General features: G+C 40.8%; 1 protein-coding gene across 1 annotated transcript; it reads left to right on the plus strand.

Moving 5' to 3' along the window:
* The first annotated feature begins 106 nt into the window (after positions 1 to 106).
* Positions 107 to 16,493, plus strand: LOC142101862 (carbonic anhydrase 2-like). Its single transcript, XM_075186295.1, has 9 exons — positions 107 to 147; positions 3,209 to 3,288; positions 4,233 to 4,262; positions 8,293 to 8,457; positions 9,229 to 9,380; positions 11,915 to 12,007; positions 12,668 to 12,731; positions 13,708 to 13,856; positions 16,334 to 16,493. The coding sequence occupies exons 1-9, from the start codon at positions 107 to 109 to the stop codon at positions 16,457 to 16,459; spliced, it is 900 nt and encodes a 299-aa protein (XP_075042396.1). The 3' UTR covers positions 16,460 to 16,493.
* The last annotated feature ends 1,575 nt before the right edge of the window (positions 16,494 to 18,068 follow it).

The raw sequence follows: 18,068 nt of genomic DNA on the forward strand, positions 1-18,068 counted from the left end.
ACTTGAAGATGCCATTTGTGCCATAACGTTGGAGACCCCAGCCCACTTAGTGTCAACTGAGGTGGATGTGGCTTGATGGACAATAATTATTAATTAGTTGTGAGGGATGGAAGTGGGCATGTTTGAGTATCTGAGTGACCTGTGTTGGTATGTGTGGCATGTGGTTACATTTCATGGCAAATGGAGGCCTAAGAATATGAGTGCAGAAATCATTTGGGGCTATTTTATTGCACTTTAAAGGAGAGAGGGAGAAAGAACGGTGCAGGGTAGGAGAGAGTAGGCCATACCGTCCAACTTTATGTAGCTGGCATCCGGGAGATCCTGGAGAGGGGGTGTAGTGGGAGTGCGTAATTTGTCACAAGGGGTGGGTCCAAAATGATGCGCTTCCCCATGAATCGCATCATTTTGACACTCGAAAGGCAAGATGCAGGAGACTTGCCTGCTCTCCCAGGAGTCCGGGAGACCTACCTGGAATTCGGGAGTCTCCCGGACGTTCCGGGGGAGTAGGCAAGTATGGAGTACGCATGTCTGTGTGACTAAATGTATAATTTCAATTTGTTGCTGAGATTTAGGATAATGCGCTTTAGAGAAAATGTGGTCTTAGGCAGAAATCATGGCGGGACCCCAAATTCTGATTGTTGACCATGTGTCATTGTCAGATCTATCTATCTAATTTGTTTAACTATGCTCCTTCTCAGCTGCCCTGCCGAAAATGTTTTGTCAAATTGTGGTATTAAGTGTGATTTTTTTTTTTTTTTTTTTTTTTTTTAATTTATTTTTTATTTCAGCTATATGCAGCCTTAAATTGTATTTATGGATATGCATTGTTTCCATTATTTATTGTGTATAAATGTTGTTTTTCTTTCTTTTCTTTATTCTTCTCTGTACAAGGATTTTCTGTATTCCTGTAATACCATTATTAGGTTTCTGTGTACTCTTTGCCTTTGATGTATAAGTCATGTTTGTGTGTCTTTACTTTCATTTGTTTGCTGCAATAAAAAAAAAGTAAAAAAAATACTCTTATCACCACTAAAGAGGACCTATTGATGCACGATGGTCATTCATTGTTCCGGGGTACACACAACTGTGATATCGGGACAATCAGTCGTTTGACGTCTGCTTGGCCCAACAATTGGCTGAAAACACTGTAGTGTGTACCCAGCCTAATACCGCTTTCATACTGCCGCCCCGGCAATATCCCGGGTTTTTCAAGCCGGGTTTTTGCCGGGGTTCGGAGCGTCCCAGCTCAGAAACACCATTCATACTGCACCTTGGACCCGGGAATTTCCCGGGTTGACCCCATTCATACTGCACAAGTCTGTGCCCTGGCAATTTGTGGGAGTCATCACCAGAGCAGTTTTCATTGGCTGAAAAATGGTGATGTCATTGAAAGGTGACTGTTTTTTTTTTTTTTTTCTTCCACGGGCTCCCACCGATGACATCATCCTCCAGAGACAGGCAGACAGCCTATCAGCTTGTTTTCTGTGCAACCCGGGTTGAAAAACCCGGGTTGCACCATTCATATACCCCATTCATACTGCACCAAAATCCTGGGTTTTTGCCGGGGCGAGCTCAAACGACCCGGGTCTTGGTGCAGTATGAATGGTACAAGTCAAAAATCCCGGGTCTAAAAACCCGGGTCTTCAACCCAGGATTTATCGAGGGGTAATTCCCGGGTCGGACCCGGGTTACCTGCACTATGAATGGTGCAACCCGAGTTTTTCAACCCGGGTTGCACAGAAAACAAGCTGATTGGCTGTCTGCCTGTCTCTGGAGGATGATGTCATCGATGGGAGCCCGTGGAAGATTCGAGAAGGAGTTTAGGAGAAATGGTGGATGGTGGAGTGCAGATCAAGCTGAAGCAGAGTTTGTTGGAGAAACTCCGATTGAGAATCTTTATGCGTCAAAAAACCAGTCACCTTTCAATGACATCACCATTTTTCAGCCAATGAAAACTGCTTTGGTGATGACTCCCACAAATTGCCAGGGCACAGACTTGTGCAGTATGAATGGGGTCAACCCGGGAAATTCCCGGGTCCGAGGTGCAGTATGAATGGTGTTTCTGAGCTGGGACGCTCCGAGCCCCGGCAAAAACCCGGCTTGAAAAACCCGGGATATTGCCGGGGCGGCAGTATGAAAGCGGTATAACATAGATGTAAAGTGTCTCAGTCACATGATTTTGTTTTAGTGTTAATATGCTTGGTTGGTCCTAATCTGGTGTCTGTGGACACCGGGAGACAGAGCAGATGCAAACAGAGTATCTCCATGATTGCCCTTTTCTTTACTTAACTAATCAGCATTTGTGACTGTACAGCAGAGTGCAGGGCCTGATTACGGGTTCAGGTCGTCCTAGTCTAATATGCTCGTAGCGCCCCTTCGCTTCCACGCCAGACTAAAACGGCAGGTAAAACTGAACACGTCTTTCATTTTAAATAGGACTTCCTTCACCCCCTACCAGCACCAATGTTTATGTTTCTGTGTTTTCGAAACTCAGCTCCACTTTCCTTTTTAAAAGGGTCACAACAGTCTTTGTCACTGACTGTGAGCGCTACTGTGGGTGAAGATGTGGCAGGGGCAGTCACGCCGACTCACTTATCCTCAAGTGCCTGCCCACGAATGACCCTGTCTTCAGCCTTTACCATGGGAATAAGTCCAGATTAAAACATTTTTATTTCATGTTTCCTATTTACTTTGAAGAACCCTATTCTCTTATATTATAAAATTCATTTCAGTTTATACCTCTCACTGTTTTGATCCCCCAAAAAACTTGCCCTCTCTACCAAAAGCTGCTTGTCCTCGGCTGCAGCCTAGTCAAGCTTTACAATTCTGTATGCCCACTTGCAATTTTTACTGAATATATGGCCGTTCTGTCTCCCCTCGGTGTTTTCCACAAAGTCCCTATTTCTACCATGTGAATGAATGGGTGAAATCCCCTTTTTTGGAGCTGCTTGTTCTATTGACTTAAATTGGCACAGGAGGGGGAGTCTGTAGCGTTCATAAGACTATCAGCTCTTGGAATCAGTTAATGGGATGGTGGGGGAAGGCCCCTTCCAATTTATATATTTATTTATTTAGTTTGGGGCAGGGAGATAGAGGGGGTGTTGCCCAAAATGGGAATTTTCCATTTAAGTAACTAGATCCTCAAAGGCAAATTCAACCCTGCAGATCATTCTTGAACTAAATATCTGTAATTTGTTGTATTTCACAGTGTGGAAGATCAGATTTTGGAGATGCTCAAACTTGTGCTTATCTGTGTCCTATACCTTACAGTGTGCTGCGATGGAGCAGGCAAGTATTTGTGTGTTTTACGTTTGTGTGTTATGCGTTGCGCTGTTTACATTTATTTTACACTTTTTTTTTATTTCTACAAACCACTCGGCTGTTCTATGCTTACACGACGGCATTATAACTGTGTCGACATTGTGACTGTCGACATTATGGTGTAGACATTTTTACTGTAGACATTTTGACAGTCGACATTTCAGCTACATCCCTTCTGCAAGGGGGTAGTAGGTTACTTTAAAATTTTAGGTATTGCACTGTCCTTGCAAAGAGACATTTACCGGGTCCAAAATATAATTGTGCATAGAATAGGGAATGCATTTGCAATAGACACCCATCAGTATATAAATAAGATCTCCCTATCATAAAATATTGGACAGATGTTTCATGATCTAAAAAAAAATAACAGAAGCTTATATAATATTTATAGCATAGGCTGACTATAGAAGCCAGATATTCCCCCACATTCTAATTTAATGTTCCTGTTTAGCAAGTATAATACACTGCCGAAATCTCCGTAACAGAAATTTCCACATATATTTTAGCATGCTCCACAACTGGTGCAAAATCCTTCCACCAAGACTGATGTGCTACCCGTTGCACTCTGATTGAAGATGCGTTGGACTCTTTTATAATGTTCTAATGCCATTATTTTGTAATACATTTAATACATTTATTAGATTTACCCAAAGTGGGAGCAGACACATATTTTCTGGATGAATAGGGTCTTGGGACAGATTGATGTCTGGGAGATATATATAAATTTGCAACTTTCTCCACTATTAGAAAACGCCTACAAAGGAGGGACAGTAAGCAATCATACCTGACCACAGAGTAGAGCAAAGTAATCAATTGAAGGAAAGGTGGAAGTGTGTTGTCATTGCTAGCACAATCTACTGATCATAGAAATAACTTGTCTATATTCTTTTTTTTTTGTTGTTTTTTTACAGTGCACTGGTGCTATGAAGAACAAGAGTGTGGTACGTGAAATTTTCTGTAAATTTAAAATACTACACAAATGCTTTCATGGAGAAACTAGCCCATAGGCAAACCGAGCGGGAAGGAGGGGGGGGGGGTTCCTAGTGTCTGGAAACCACCCTCCAAACCTGGGGCACTGTATAATTGAGGTGGCTGGACCCTGCCCCTGCTTCACACAGCTCTGCTTGAAAAGGGAGAGCTGCACCTAACAGTAGTGCACGCAGCATTGCCCATGTATATTATGGGGAAAGGAAGAGTTGGAAAGCAGTCAAGCGCTGTCTAAAATTATAGCTACGCCCCCATGCATGCTGGTCACGCCCAGTGGCAGCGTGGTGTGGAAACCCCCCTCTACAAACCCTGCGTTTGCCCCTGAAACCAATATATAAAACTGGGATATGAATCTCTGCATGCCAGAACTTTATTTCATGATGGCATGCTTAACACATAACTTATTGCCAGCTCTGTTCATTATTGTGTTGCACTGATAAACTACAGGGTGGTCTAGTCACGTGGGTGTTTTAAAGCTCTGATTTATTATACAGATTTAGCAAGAGTTAAAGGTATATCTGGAGCGTCACGCTGCCATCCCTGCAATGTGCTGGGATACTTTAATGAAAAGCATCTTGTAAAGTGTGTTTCGCAAAGTGTTAAGTCTAATTAACCTTATTTACATGCACTACCCTTTCTCAACCACCAGGGTGCTAATGAGCACTATTAGATTGGAGACAAGCCCCAGGCTGGACTTCTAGGGCCTGATTCATTAAGGATCTTAACTAGAAAAACTTCTTATTTCAGTCTCCCTGACAAAACCATGTTACAATGCAAGGGGTGCAAATTAGTATTCTGTTTTGCACATAAGTTAACTACTGACTGTTTTTTCATGTAGCACACAAATACTTGATAGCTTATTTGTACACTGAAATTTAAAGTTGATATTTGTGTGCTACATGAAAAAACAGTTAGTAGTTAACTTATGTGCAAAACAGAATACTAATTTGCACCCCTTGCATTGTAACATGGTTTTGTCAGGGAGACGGAAATAAGAAGTTTTTCAAGTTAAGATCCTTAATGAATCAGGCCCCTAGATTGGTTATCACTATTAACAGGGAAACTTGCAACATGTGGTCCCGATGTCACAGCGGGAACCAGATCCAGCCTGATTACCACAAGGCAGCTGCCTATATGGTAAAGGGGGGCTATACAAAGTGGGTGGGCTTCCCTAAATGGACTCTTTATATAAAAACAGGAGAACCCGCGCCCACCTTTTTATGAACTGCATATCTCCAAAAATATCCATTCTCATTTTAGAATCTATATTGAAATCAACATGTATTATAGACAAACTTTATATACTCTTCCCATAAAGTCAAAGTTATCTGAACATGACAATTTCCTATTTTTTTCTGGTTTAAGATAACACAACAAACATAGGGGCAAATTCAATTAGCCGCGAAGTGCCTCACGGATGTTCTGGAGACTCTTGGGGGCGGGGATTTTGACAGAAATCTTTGCTCATTTTTCCTTGCCATGAGCAAAGATTTGTACTGTAATTGCCGGCAATGTGCACAGCGCCATGTACTTGCGCCACTTCGCCGGCAACTGAATTCCCCTCATAAAGGTGCAATAATAGAAAAAAATGACAAACTGTGCAGGATGAGCTTCTAAAGCAGGAAGGTGTGGGAAGGGTTGGGGAAAAAGGGAAGGGTGTGTATATCTACACTTATTTTAGTTCAATATTTTTTTCTGTAATAGGATGATGTAATGGTGTTATATCGTTCAACTAACACAATTGAGGAAAGCTTATTAAATTCCTAAGGCTCTAATACAAAGAGCAGAAGGTGGATATGTTCAAATTATACTCTCCTCACTAAGATCTTTAGGATAACTCTATAGTTTCTTGTTACTGTGTCAATAAGGTGGTAGAAATCTAATTTATATAAATCATATAATTTGTAGATTCATTATATTAAGGCTAGTAGATCCTAGAATGTCAATACTAGAATATCAATTCTGTAAGCCAGTTTAGAGATGGCAATGTAATATCTTCCATTGCTGTGTAGAAATCTAATCTGTCAAACCAATCTTTTATAGATACCGAGTAATTAATTTTATTTTGCCTGGAATAACAGCTTTCGCAGCGTTATTTCAGGAGGGATTTTTTTATTTAGAGATTAGATTCTGAATATTTTCTCTTATTATATGCCTACAGCTTGTTTATCTCTCCAGGAAGTACATGGTAGACTTAGTAGGCCTGGAAACATTTTACTAAGTAACTGGGACACCTGTTCCACCATGTAAAGAGTTAGTATTGTGTTCCTATAACCATTACACCTTGTTAGAAGGCATGGGTACATCAAAATATATATGTCCATTGTAATTATTCTACTAATCTTCCCAAGTCTAAGCTCTAGGTCCTTTTTGGTGGAGCAGTCAAATTTTATTTCTGGCGGGCAAAAGTATTGTGTCCGGCATGAAAAAGGCATAGGTATGGTGGATCGTGGTTGTAGTTGGTAGTGGTGAAACATGCCCTATGTTTTTTATTTTGTAGTAGGGTTTTCATTTTTGTGGTCACAATAGCACTGCATTAAGGGTTTATACTTAATTTTATGACAGCAGAGCAGGAATGACATCAGTTCCTCGCAAGCTGAACAGTACAGTAAACACTAGGTGCATTTATATAAAGACTTGAACAAGCTTTAGGGGTATATTTACTAAACTGCGTGTTTGGAAAAGTGGATATGTTGCCTATAGCAACCAATCAAATTAGATTTTTTTCCTTTATTTAATACATTCTACAAAATGACAGCTAGAATCTGATTGGTTGCTATAGGCAACATCTCCACTTTTTCAAACCCGCAGTTTAGTAAATATACCCCTTGTAGTTAAAAAGTCCAAACTTATACACTTTTGTCTGTCCCAGGACTAGGCCAGGCAACCTTTGTCAAGCTAAAAAATATTTATAGTGAATTTAGGGTGTCCTGTCATGGTGAGGCCTAATGTAAATAGTTCATGTAAACAATGCTCCCAGCAGTGTGGTCGTCCTGCTCAGAGATGTTCAAAGTCATGGTGCATGATAACTCAGGGCCGCCATCAGGGGGGTACTGTTGTACCAGGCCTGGGCTCACCAGGGGGCCCGGTACAACAGCTTAGCACAGACTTACCTGGGGCCCGCCGCTGGTCTCCGCTATTTTGTCTTCAGCCTGGCTGTCACCGTGATAGCCAGGCTGAAGACAGAATAGTGGAGACCAGCAGCGGGCCCCAGGTAAGTATGTGTTGCTCATAGGGGGGGCGCTCATGGGGGGGGGGGGCGCTCATGGGCGGGCCCGTTTTTTTTTTTTTTTTTTTTTTTTTTCTTCTGAAGGCGGCCCTGTGATAACTTAATCGTCAACCTAAGAGATTTGTCATCACTTAAGTGGCTTTAACGCACTGGTATATAGCCAAAATCATTGTCATATAATACCCCTTTCACACTGCCACCCCGGCAATATCCTGGGTATATGAACCCAGGATATACAGTGCCTCCCACCTTGCCAAATACCCGGGTAGACCATGTCCACACTGAACACGGGTCTGCCTGGGTCTCCATGGCAACATCACAAGTGAAACTCTGTCTCTTTTCGTGATTTTTTTTTTTTTTTACTTTTTAATTGGTGTCGGTGAGATCCGGATTGAAAAACCCGGGTCTCACCGTTCACACTAGCATCTACCCAGTACGGACCCGGAAATAACCCAGCAAAAGACCTGGGTTCAATTCCCGGGTCATCCGACGTGGGTAGATGTGGGGACCCCCTTTCGTACCAAGTTTAGACCCAGGTTGTCGGGACTCACCTCGGCAGTAACCTGGGTCTTTTAGGCAGTGTTAAGGGGTATTCTGTGACTGCAATTACTAGTATTCGAAACAAACTGCAGGTTGTTTGCACTAGTTGCTGAATTATAATTGCTATTCATTTATATATTATAATGCTTCTATTGTGAATGTTTGGAAAACAAATTTCCATCTCATTGAATGTACATATGTCTTGTGTTTATTAGAACCCTCTACCTGGCAGATAAATTTTCCATATTGTGGCCTGTATTCTCAGTCACCCATCAATATTAGAACATCACAAACTCAATATAACTCTGCTTTGGGCACTCTCCGAATCACTGGTACAACAGGATCTTCCACAGCTGTTGTCACTAATAATGGGCACACAGGTAAGGTTATCATTTTTAATTTAATTCAGATATTCATTTATAGCTGAGGTCCTTGGACTACATGCATTTAGGCACCTGCAAAGTAACAATATTTAAAGTATTGCAAACTCTCCAACTTTATCACTGGCTGTAACTTTTTGCAGGTAAATCTGTTAAAGGCACATTGTAGTCAATGGATTATACTTTTATACCTCATGGAAGCAGTATATGGCAGCTGTCATTCATGTGAGTAAAAGGTATCTCTGACCAAAAGTTATGTTTTCTAATGAAAATAATTATGCCGGTACTGCAACTTACTGACGTAACTCATGAGACTTTAAACCGGATTTCTGCTTGAAGTCACTTGTATAAACCTCTGTCACTTTTGCATATGGCAAATGATTGGGAGCAACTTATTAGCAATATCTGAAACCATGGGACTGCACTGGGGAAGGAGATTTCACGACTTGTCAAATGGCAGCAGCAGTGTGTTTCTGAGGCTTAAAGTGGAGATTTCTGGCAGAAATCGAATAAAGTATCAGGAGGTATTCAAATAAGTTATAGTACACAACATAACTATTTTTAATTAGTCACCATCGTTGATGAGTGGAGCCAAACTTTATTTGTGCCATCCAGAGAAATATTTGTTATTTCTATGTCTTGATTAGTCATTGTCACTTACCCCCATCTTACAGAGATTGCCAATACTGCCCAAAATTATACTTGTGCTATGTTCTACCAAATTGTAAAGTGTGTTTGATTTAGATCACAGTCTTCTCTCTGTCCCTGCAGTTGAGGTGACCTTGAGTTCAGTGTATACTCTGAGCAGTAAAGGACTGAGTGATGTCTATCAGCTGGCTGGTTTTCACTTCCATTTTGGCAAGGCAGGGGATGCTAGTCAAGGGTCAGAGCATCGCATCAATGGTAGAGCCTACCCACTAGAGGTGAGTGACAATCACTTAACACCATCATCACCCTCACCATTTATTTATATAGCGCCACTAATTCCGCAGCGCTGTACAGAGAACTCGTTCACATCAGTCCCTGCCCCATTGGAGCTTACAGTCTGAATTTACACACACACACACACACACACACACACACACACACAGGGCTAGATTTTCTAAGCTGCGGGTTTGAAAAATTGGGGATGTTGCCTATAGCAACCAATCAGATTCTAGCTGGCATTTTGTAGAAAGTACTAAATAAATGACAGCTAGAATCTGATTGGTTGCTATAGGCAACATCCCCACTTTTTCAAACCCGCAGTTTAGTAAATATACCCCATAGAAGGAGACTAGGGTCAATTTGATAGCAGCCAATTAACCTACCAGTATGTCTTTGTGGTGTGGGAGGAAATCGGAGCACCCGGAGGAAAATCCACACAAACACGGGAAGAACATACAAACTCCACACAGATAAGGCCATGGTCGGGAATCGAACTCATGACCCCAGTGCTGTCAGGCAGAAGAGCGAACCACTTAGCCACTGTGCTGCCCATACAAGAAATAATACAGCCATACTTATCAATATTCTAATAGCAAGCAGAAAATGATGGGTGTGACCAAGGCAAGGCAAAGACAGATATTGCTCAGGACTGTATGGATTACAGTTCGCTTTATCTTCAGTATACATTTCATATTGTTACAACACCAGTGTTAAAGACAACATATTGCTCCCATTTGATCTATCTGTTTGTTCACATGTAGTCGGTAAACAGGATATACACACATGGATGACATGAAATGTCTAAAATAACTTTGCTCTCGTTCAATGACTATACAGCTTTGAAGTGTAACAGTATATTTCTGTACCTGCAAGTATATTATGATTTAACGATATGTATGAATAGAAGTTAGAAATTATTCTGAAAAATTTGAATAAAGAATTTCTGACTATACATATAAACTATACAGTAATAAACTCTGGAAATTTAATTGATATTATAATTCTAGGTTAAAACGGGATTTCTGTAATAGTATTGCCCATTGTTTGCAGAAGCAATGACAATTAACTCAGTAGAAGTGATATATGGTACATTCTTGCTAACTGGAGATCATATGTTGTGTGGCGCTCAACGGGCTAAATGTGTTTAACAATGAGTTAGCGATTGTGTTAAAATTTGCACAGAGCTATAATATACCCTTACCTACAAAGCCCTCAACAACAACACCCCTTCAAACATTTCAAATCTCATATCAAAATACTTTCCCTCCCGTCATCTTAGATCTGCCTACAAGACTTCTCCTGTGCTGCTCCCCACTTATGGAATTCCCTACCACGGCCAATGAGACTTTCAAATGTTTAGACGTTCTCTAAAAACCTTATCTCTGGAACAGCTGAGAGGGTGTATTAGTGTGAATAGTATCAATCTCCACAACACATGTTCCTCTTGTTTCAGCTGTGCCTCTTACACTTAGAATGTAGCTCTCTAATGAGCAGGGTCCTCCATACCCTTTGTTTTCATGTTTGCATTTATTTTGTCTGTTCTTGTTTGTCCTTGTTTCATGCATGCCCTTGTTTTATGTATGTCTTGTTTTCCCTACTGTATGGCGTTGTGGAGCACTGCATCGCCTCTCAAATCTACAATAATAATAATACACATAATAAAAAACAAGCACAAATCATAGTGTAGCAGATATGAAAAAATATTTTCTTTATAAATGTGATTTGACAAGTGTAAATATTTATTTGTGCCAGAAATAATATTTACTTCAGCATATTAAACTACTCCTTATGGTCTCAAACTGTTGAAAATGTTAAATTTGCCAGTTCTTCTTTGAGAAACTAAGGAGTCTCTAAGTAAGTCTTTGGGACAAATGCGTAGGCTAATATTTGGGACTTTCAGGGGAGGACTGGCAAATTTTAGCCTGGGGGTCAAGACTTCACTCAGCATCCTGTTAGGAACATTTTAAAGGGGAAAAACCACAGATGGCCCAGTGACATAGCCCAAGGTTTCCCACTATGGGACTGGCCGGGTGGCGGATGACCTCCTGCCCCCCAAACCAGAGTGCCACTGGGGACGTTTATCTGCTCGAAGGCTGCATTCTCTCGTGGGACTGTTCTCCTGGTCATAGACTTTGTGTGGATATCATCTATTAAATATTGCAGATAAGCTTCATGTGTTTTTATTAAATGTACAAGTAATGTATAAACGTACCTTTTATTTGGAATCTCTACATTTGTGCAGTTTGTACATCTCTATGTTAGGAAAGTGTTTACATATATGTATGTTAGAGGATGTGTGTGTCACAAGGAGCTAGGAGTTATGTACCAGACAGGAAGTTGCTCCTTTGCAAAGTCTCTTCTGTCTGGCCTGTGAGATGAACGATGGAGTCCTAGGGAAAATGAGTGTATTAAGCATTCCTGGGACCCCCCTGGAGAGGTTGGGAAGGTGATTGTTTCCCATTAGCCGGGAATGCAGTTTTAAAAGTACATTTTGTGATAAGTAATTATTGTAATTTTTTTCCTCTCACAGATTCACTTTGTGTTTTACAATACAAAATATGCAACTTTAGCAGACGCTAAAGCGCAACAGGATGGCCTGGCTGTGATCGGTCAACTTTTTGAAGTAAGGACTATTACTGCTTTGTAGAATTTATTACTGGAAATAGAAAAAAATGTGAAATCTTTAAAAATTCCAGGCCAGGTCCTTTGTAAAATTAGCCGTTCGCCCAAAGGAATGCTTTCCATGTGGAATATTACTAAAATTGTTTTATATTGTATGAATACAGCAACTGATACATGTACAGTCTCTCCAGTCTATTCTGAAGGTATCTCTATACTTACGTTCCCCAGTCAAGGGGCCTGATTCATCAAACTACGCATACTGAGTGCAATGTGCGTTTATTTGAAAGCGTATGTAAAATCGTCTCTGCGCTCTCCCGAATTCATCAAGAAACGAATCTCAAGAAACGTACGCTGATGAATTCGGGTGTAGGTCTCCGGTGTTCTACTACACACGACACTGCAGGGTACGACACTGCAGGGTATGTCCAATGCCTATGTTGATTATAAATTCGCCAAAGAATTTTTTTTTTTTAAAGAATTACGTCATCGGTTAATAATAAAGGTAATAATGATAAGACAGTAAAATAAAAAAATCTTTTTTTTATAAAAAAAATTTCCCCATGAAATACATTTATAGTAAGTAATAAGTTATTATATTGTATGTGTGTAGTCAATAATAACTTATTATATTAGTGTTTTTGTGTGTATTTTTTGTTTGTAGATTGGGGCAAGAAATGAAATCCTCAGTGGCCTAATCAATCTTCTTCCCCAAGTTGCCTATAGCGGTAAGTTGGTTTTAAATCACTTTCAAGTCCTATAGAAATAATTGTTTTTGGCTCAGTCAATCAGGTACTCCAGGTAATCCAATACTTTACTGAATTTTAGTAATACATTAAAGAGTAGAGAAATTAGTGGCAAAATCAGGGCCAGCAGTACGGACTGCAACCCCCCCACCCCCCCAAACCAAGGGGGAATTTCCTAGTGCCCGAAAGCCCCCTCCAAGGGGAACTGTATAATTGAGGTGGCTGGACCCTGCTCCTGCTTCACACAGCTTTGCTTGAAAAGTGAGAGCTTAGTGCACGCAGCAGCATTGCCCATGTATATTATGGAGTTAGGAAGAGTTGGAGAGCAGCCAAGCACGTCTAAAATTATAGCAACGCCCCCATGCATGCTGGTCACACCCACTGGTGGCGTGGTGTGGAAATCCCCCTCTACAAATATTGCGTTTGCCCCTGCCCCCCTCCATCAGGTGCTGCACCCCTTCCCCTTCTCTTGTTAGTTCTGGATTGTCCAATATGCCTCTGGTAAGCCAGTCAGCCTGTGATTGGACCAAAGCAAATCGCCTTAGATTCTCTAAGACGGGGAGTTGTTAAAACTAAAAAAGTTAAAAAGGGAGGTGTGATGATAAGGAGCAGGATGGGCATTAAAATAGAGAGAGATTAGAGAGAGTGTGGAACAGACAAGTGTTTCGGGTGTTACCTCCAAACCACCCATGATATGCCCATTTACCTGAGGCCACATACCTTTAGGCAATGTCCATTTGACAGCTGGAAAGTGAAAACGTCCCGTAAAAATCAGGGCTGCTGGTAAATCCGACATGTTCAGTAAACATATCGTGGTGGGGTTATAGTATGCATACTTAGGCTTCGATTAATTGGCCCCTATGACTACTTTAAATAGCATCATCTAATATTCATGCTGTGGGCAGGGTTCCTCTGTTTATTGGTTTAGTTAATTATTATTCTGTGTTCTATTTTTCAGGGCAGAGCGTATCATTTACCGTGGGCAATATTTTGTCTCTGAATTTGGGGAGCTATTATAGGTACCAAGGCTCCCTCACAACCCCACCATGCTCAGAAAATGTATCCTGGCACGTAATAAGCTCCATTCAGCAGCTTGACTGGTCACAGGTAATACCATTCACAAGAAAAACTACATTTGTGTTCTCTTTCGTCACTTCCTTCTCAACTTTTAAGTCTCTGTAAGGAAATTAAGTTGAAGGCATTAAAACTGAAAGAAAAACATTTGGATTAAGTTTTTGGTTTGGACCCATAAATGAGACCCCATCTCTTATAACCATGATCCTATTTTAGCAAAAGTACCGATGCCTAGAAATGAATACATTATTTTTTAATAATGCATAACCACCGGTCATATTTTTATGTAAATCATATAAATACTAAAACTTGAAGTCAGTTAAAAGGGCTAAAGGGTGGAACTGCAGAGTATAAGGTATACATACTTCTTCCAAAAATGTGGTTTGCAATACCAGTTCATACTACTCTAGTCAATAGTGTTCACCCCAACATTTTAGGGTTAAAGCATTTATCCTCCCACTATAGACTACTACAAAACCTATATATTAGGGGGTTAGTTGCCATAGAAAAATGGTCACGAAAGCCTGAGTGCTTTTATGAGTTCAGAACTGAACCATGTTCATAATACTAATCTCAGTTTTACATTTACTATTTTATATTACGACTCATGAGTGAAATTATAATGTAATCTGTAATTGATTGTCATAAACAGTGCTTTTTCAATTTAAAATCTTGGGCTTATTTAATAACATAGTGTGAAGAGCAATAATGTACTAAAAACAGTGGCGGAAGTGGGGTGTATACAGTGGTATGTCATACCGCCCCTTCTCCTACTGCCTTCATTGTAACACGATCACGTTCTGTTCACTAACATTCCCATTACATATTTCATACCACCACTTCTAAATTTCCACTTCAACCATTGGCTACTAACATAGCAACCAATCAGCTTTTAGCAGTTAGTGTTGTCAGCCAAACAGAATCTGACCTCTGACTGTTGCATTAACAGGTGATCACTGATCAGTAGTTGAGAGAGAGAGAATGGAATCGCAGTGCAGGAACTAATGTAAATGTACTGGACAGGTAGGTTTGGAGACTATACAGAGAAGGATTATGATGTATGAAAAGAGCATTACAGATTTAGTAACCAAGGAATCTCAGCAAGAGAATAGTGACACAGAAAGGTTTCTGGAGCGGGAAATCTGGGTAATCAGTCAGGCTGTGGTCGAATGAAAACACTAGACACAACATAAACAAGACTGAGCCAATGATGGGGAAAGGAAAAGAATTGTCAACCAAGCAACTTCTGGAGAACTGAGTTCACAGTCTGTGTGCTCAGGGGACTAGTTTAGCTGCTTTTCCTTGGGGACTGTCTTTCAAGTACCTGTGGATACATTAAGGTCCCAAGACTTGAAATTGCACGAGGAACATTGGAACTACAGAAGGGCAAACCGAGACGGACAGGACAGAGAAACAGGGAAGGGAACAACAAAATCGGGAAGGATTTTCCTCCCTGGAGAGCAGTGTTGGATGGGAGAGTCAATGGAAGAAAAACACGGTGTCCTTAGGGTTTCAGTACTAGTTTACTTTTCCCTCTTGTCTAAAAAGAGAAGTGGTCCATGGTTCCAGCTCAATGTTCCTTGGTTATAGTTGTTTTCCAAGGATCACGCCTAGGTCCAGTTACCTGGTGTCCATTTGTGTGGTTGAATTTCTGCTGTTTGTAGAAGGTGATCCAATGATAACCTGTAAATTTAAAAAACTTTATTGTGTATGGGTTACTTTAAGTTCCTTTGTGGGCTATGCTGGTTATGCTGTTGTTGCTGTGGATGGTGATGGAACCCTTGTTAGATTAAACCTTTGTTGCTTTCTCTTTTGATGGTTCTGGTTTAGAGTTAGTAAAGTTAGTGGAAGTTCCACAGATCTAGTTTGTTGTTTAGTCTACTAGAGCTCAGTGCCTTTAGTCTCAGGATCCATCTGGTTTTAAGTCTTGGTAGGAGGTTCAGCATGTGACCTTTTCTTCTTGGTTCTTCCTGTGTGTGAATTCTCATGACATTGATGGCCCTTATATGGTTGTTGTGAAAACATCTAAAGTGTTTGACCAGGTTCTGTTCTGTGCAAGTTTATTCTTCTGCATATTCATGAGTTCTAGTGTCTTTGTTTTAAGTGGTCTAGGTAGAGACATGTTAAATCTTGGGACAAGGAGGATAGGATACATAGACAAAGATGGAAGACAGAAGGTACAAGACCACAGACTGAGACAGGGATGCAGGAAGCTCAAATCCAAAGACACAAAACAGGGATCGACACAGGGATTGGCCAAAACATTCTTCAACAACCTCCAGTGTATCCAAATGCCTTATATACTACTGGAGGTTGCTGGGAACTCATTACACCTGGGCTCTTTATGGCAGATAATATTTGAGAGACAATACACACAACAGGAGAGAAATATACCACAGCACCTGCTCCAATACCCTACAGGCATTGCTTTTTACTCTGATTTTAAAAAAAGCCCCATAACATTTTAGTATTAATATTAACAGCTTCCTTTTCTTACTTTATTCCCATAGTATCTCACAATCGTCTCGTCACTGTACTTTACGGCAAAAGATGATGCAGATCAAGTCCAGATGACAGACAACTTTAGACCAGTCCAGCCACTTAATGTGAGGAAAGTGTACAAACACACATCATAACCTGGATTTATTTTTGTGTTGGAAGCTTCTAAAATGTGACTTAAATGACTATAATAAAAACATCCTCTCTGACCTCAGCATTCAAAAACAATGATTTGTGTATGTTTTAAATTTTGATTCATTACTACTTTAGTAAGAGCAATACAAACACCTATTAACCTTTGTACAACACCCTTTAGTTAAGAAAAAATCCACCTTGCTGCATTGTGCGTGAGCCATAAAAACATGGCTGAATTTAAGTGTTGCACTTGGGGCTCCTTATGCCAGAACAGGTGTGCTCAGGGTGGGGATGCACAAGTGGGGTACAATAGGGGTATGCACATGTAAGTGTAGCACATCTGTTATGTCTGTATTATCACTACCAATAAATATTGTCCGATGCGATTAATGTGGTTCCAGCGCACAAAGATATTTACTAGCAAAATGTAGCAGTATTAAAGCACACTATGATTAAGTATAAAAAGTATAACCGAATACATTACGCAAGCGCCATTGGACCCAGGTACAGCTTCAGTCTTGAAGTCTGCAGTCAAAGAGACCTGTTCCAGTAACAGGGAAAAATTTATATTCAATTTGGTTAACAAAAAACAGTGATGATGTCACAATGTATACAAAGATAAACTAAGGTCTTTCTTCTTTGGTCTAGGGCAGGGGTCGGCAACCGCCGGCACGCATGCCAGACGTGGCACGCTGACCACTTTTATCTGGCACGCCGGTGCTGAAGTTGTTTCAATAAAGCAGCTGATGACGGCCGAAACGGAGGTTGTGGCTAAAGGTGCTGAGCAAAGGGGGGGGGCCGCAAGTGTGATTAAAGCATGTGGGCAGAGGGGACATATGTGAGCAAAGCTGCTGGGCAAGGGGGCATGTGTGAATAATGCATTTTTCTGTAAGAGGGTGACCTGGTGCTTTTCACTTGCTAGACATGCCCCCAATGATGCATTGCCATGCCACCAATTGTACGAACACTTGCAATGTTGTGCCATCGCTTTTTTTACCATGCTCAACTATAAGGGGGGCCCCATGAAGTTGCTGTACTGGGGCCATGCATTTCTCTAGGCAGCCCTATATCTATCTATCCTATCTATCCTATCTATCTATACACACACACACAAGTTAACCCGTGGCGCTGCAGCTTGAGCACTCTGTCACCCGGTAGTTTTTTCCACACACACTAACACAGCATGTGTGTTCATGAGGTAAAATTACCTCACGAAAATGAGTTTGAGCCCTCAACTCGTAAATTTAGCCTTTACTACCCCTCCCACGGGGGGAAGGGGGGGATGATGGAAGTTAACTGACTTCACTACTATCATTTTTTTGTCAAATAATGTCAGTATACCAAATTCCAGGTCAATTGGATGAGCCCTTTCTGAGAAAATAGTTTTTTCCACACACACACACACTAACACACGCCGCTAGGCTTTTATATATTAGATTAGAAGATAATGCTAAGAATTTAGTAGGTCAGTGTAGTATATAACTCCGCCCAGCAGGTGGCGCTGAAGCTTGAGCACTCTGTCACCCGGTAGTTTTTTCCACACACACTAACACACGCCGCTAGGCTTTTATATATTAGAGATTATATATATATATATCTATATCTCTAATA

The sequence above is a fragment of the Mixophyes fleayi genome, chromosome 9, assembly GCF_038048845.1.
Source record: "Mixophyes fleayi isolate aMixFle1 chromosome 9, aMixFle1.hap1, whole genome shotgun sequence".
In the NCBI taxonomy this organism is placed as follows: domain Eukaryota; kingdom Metazoa; phylum Chordata; class Amphibia; order Anura; family Limnodynastidae; genus Mixophyes; species Mixophyes fleayi.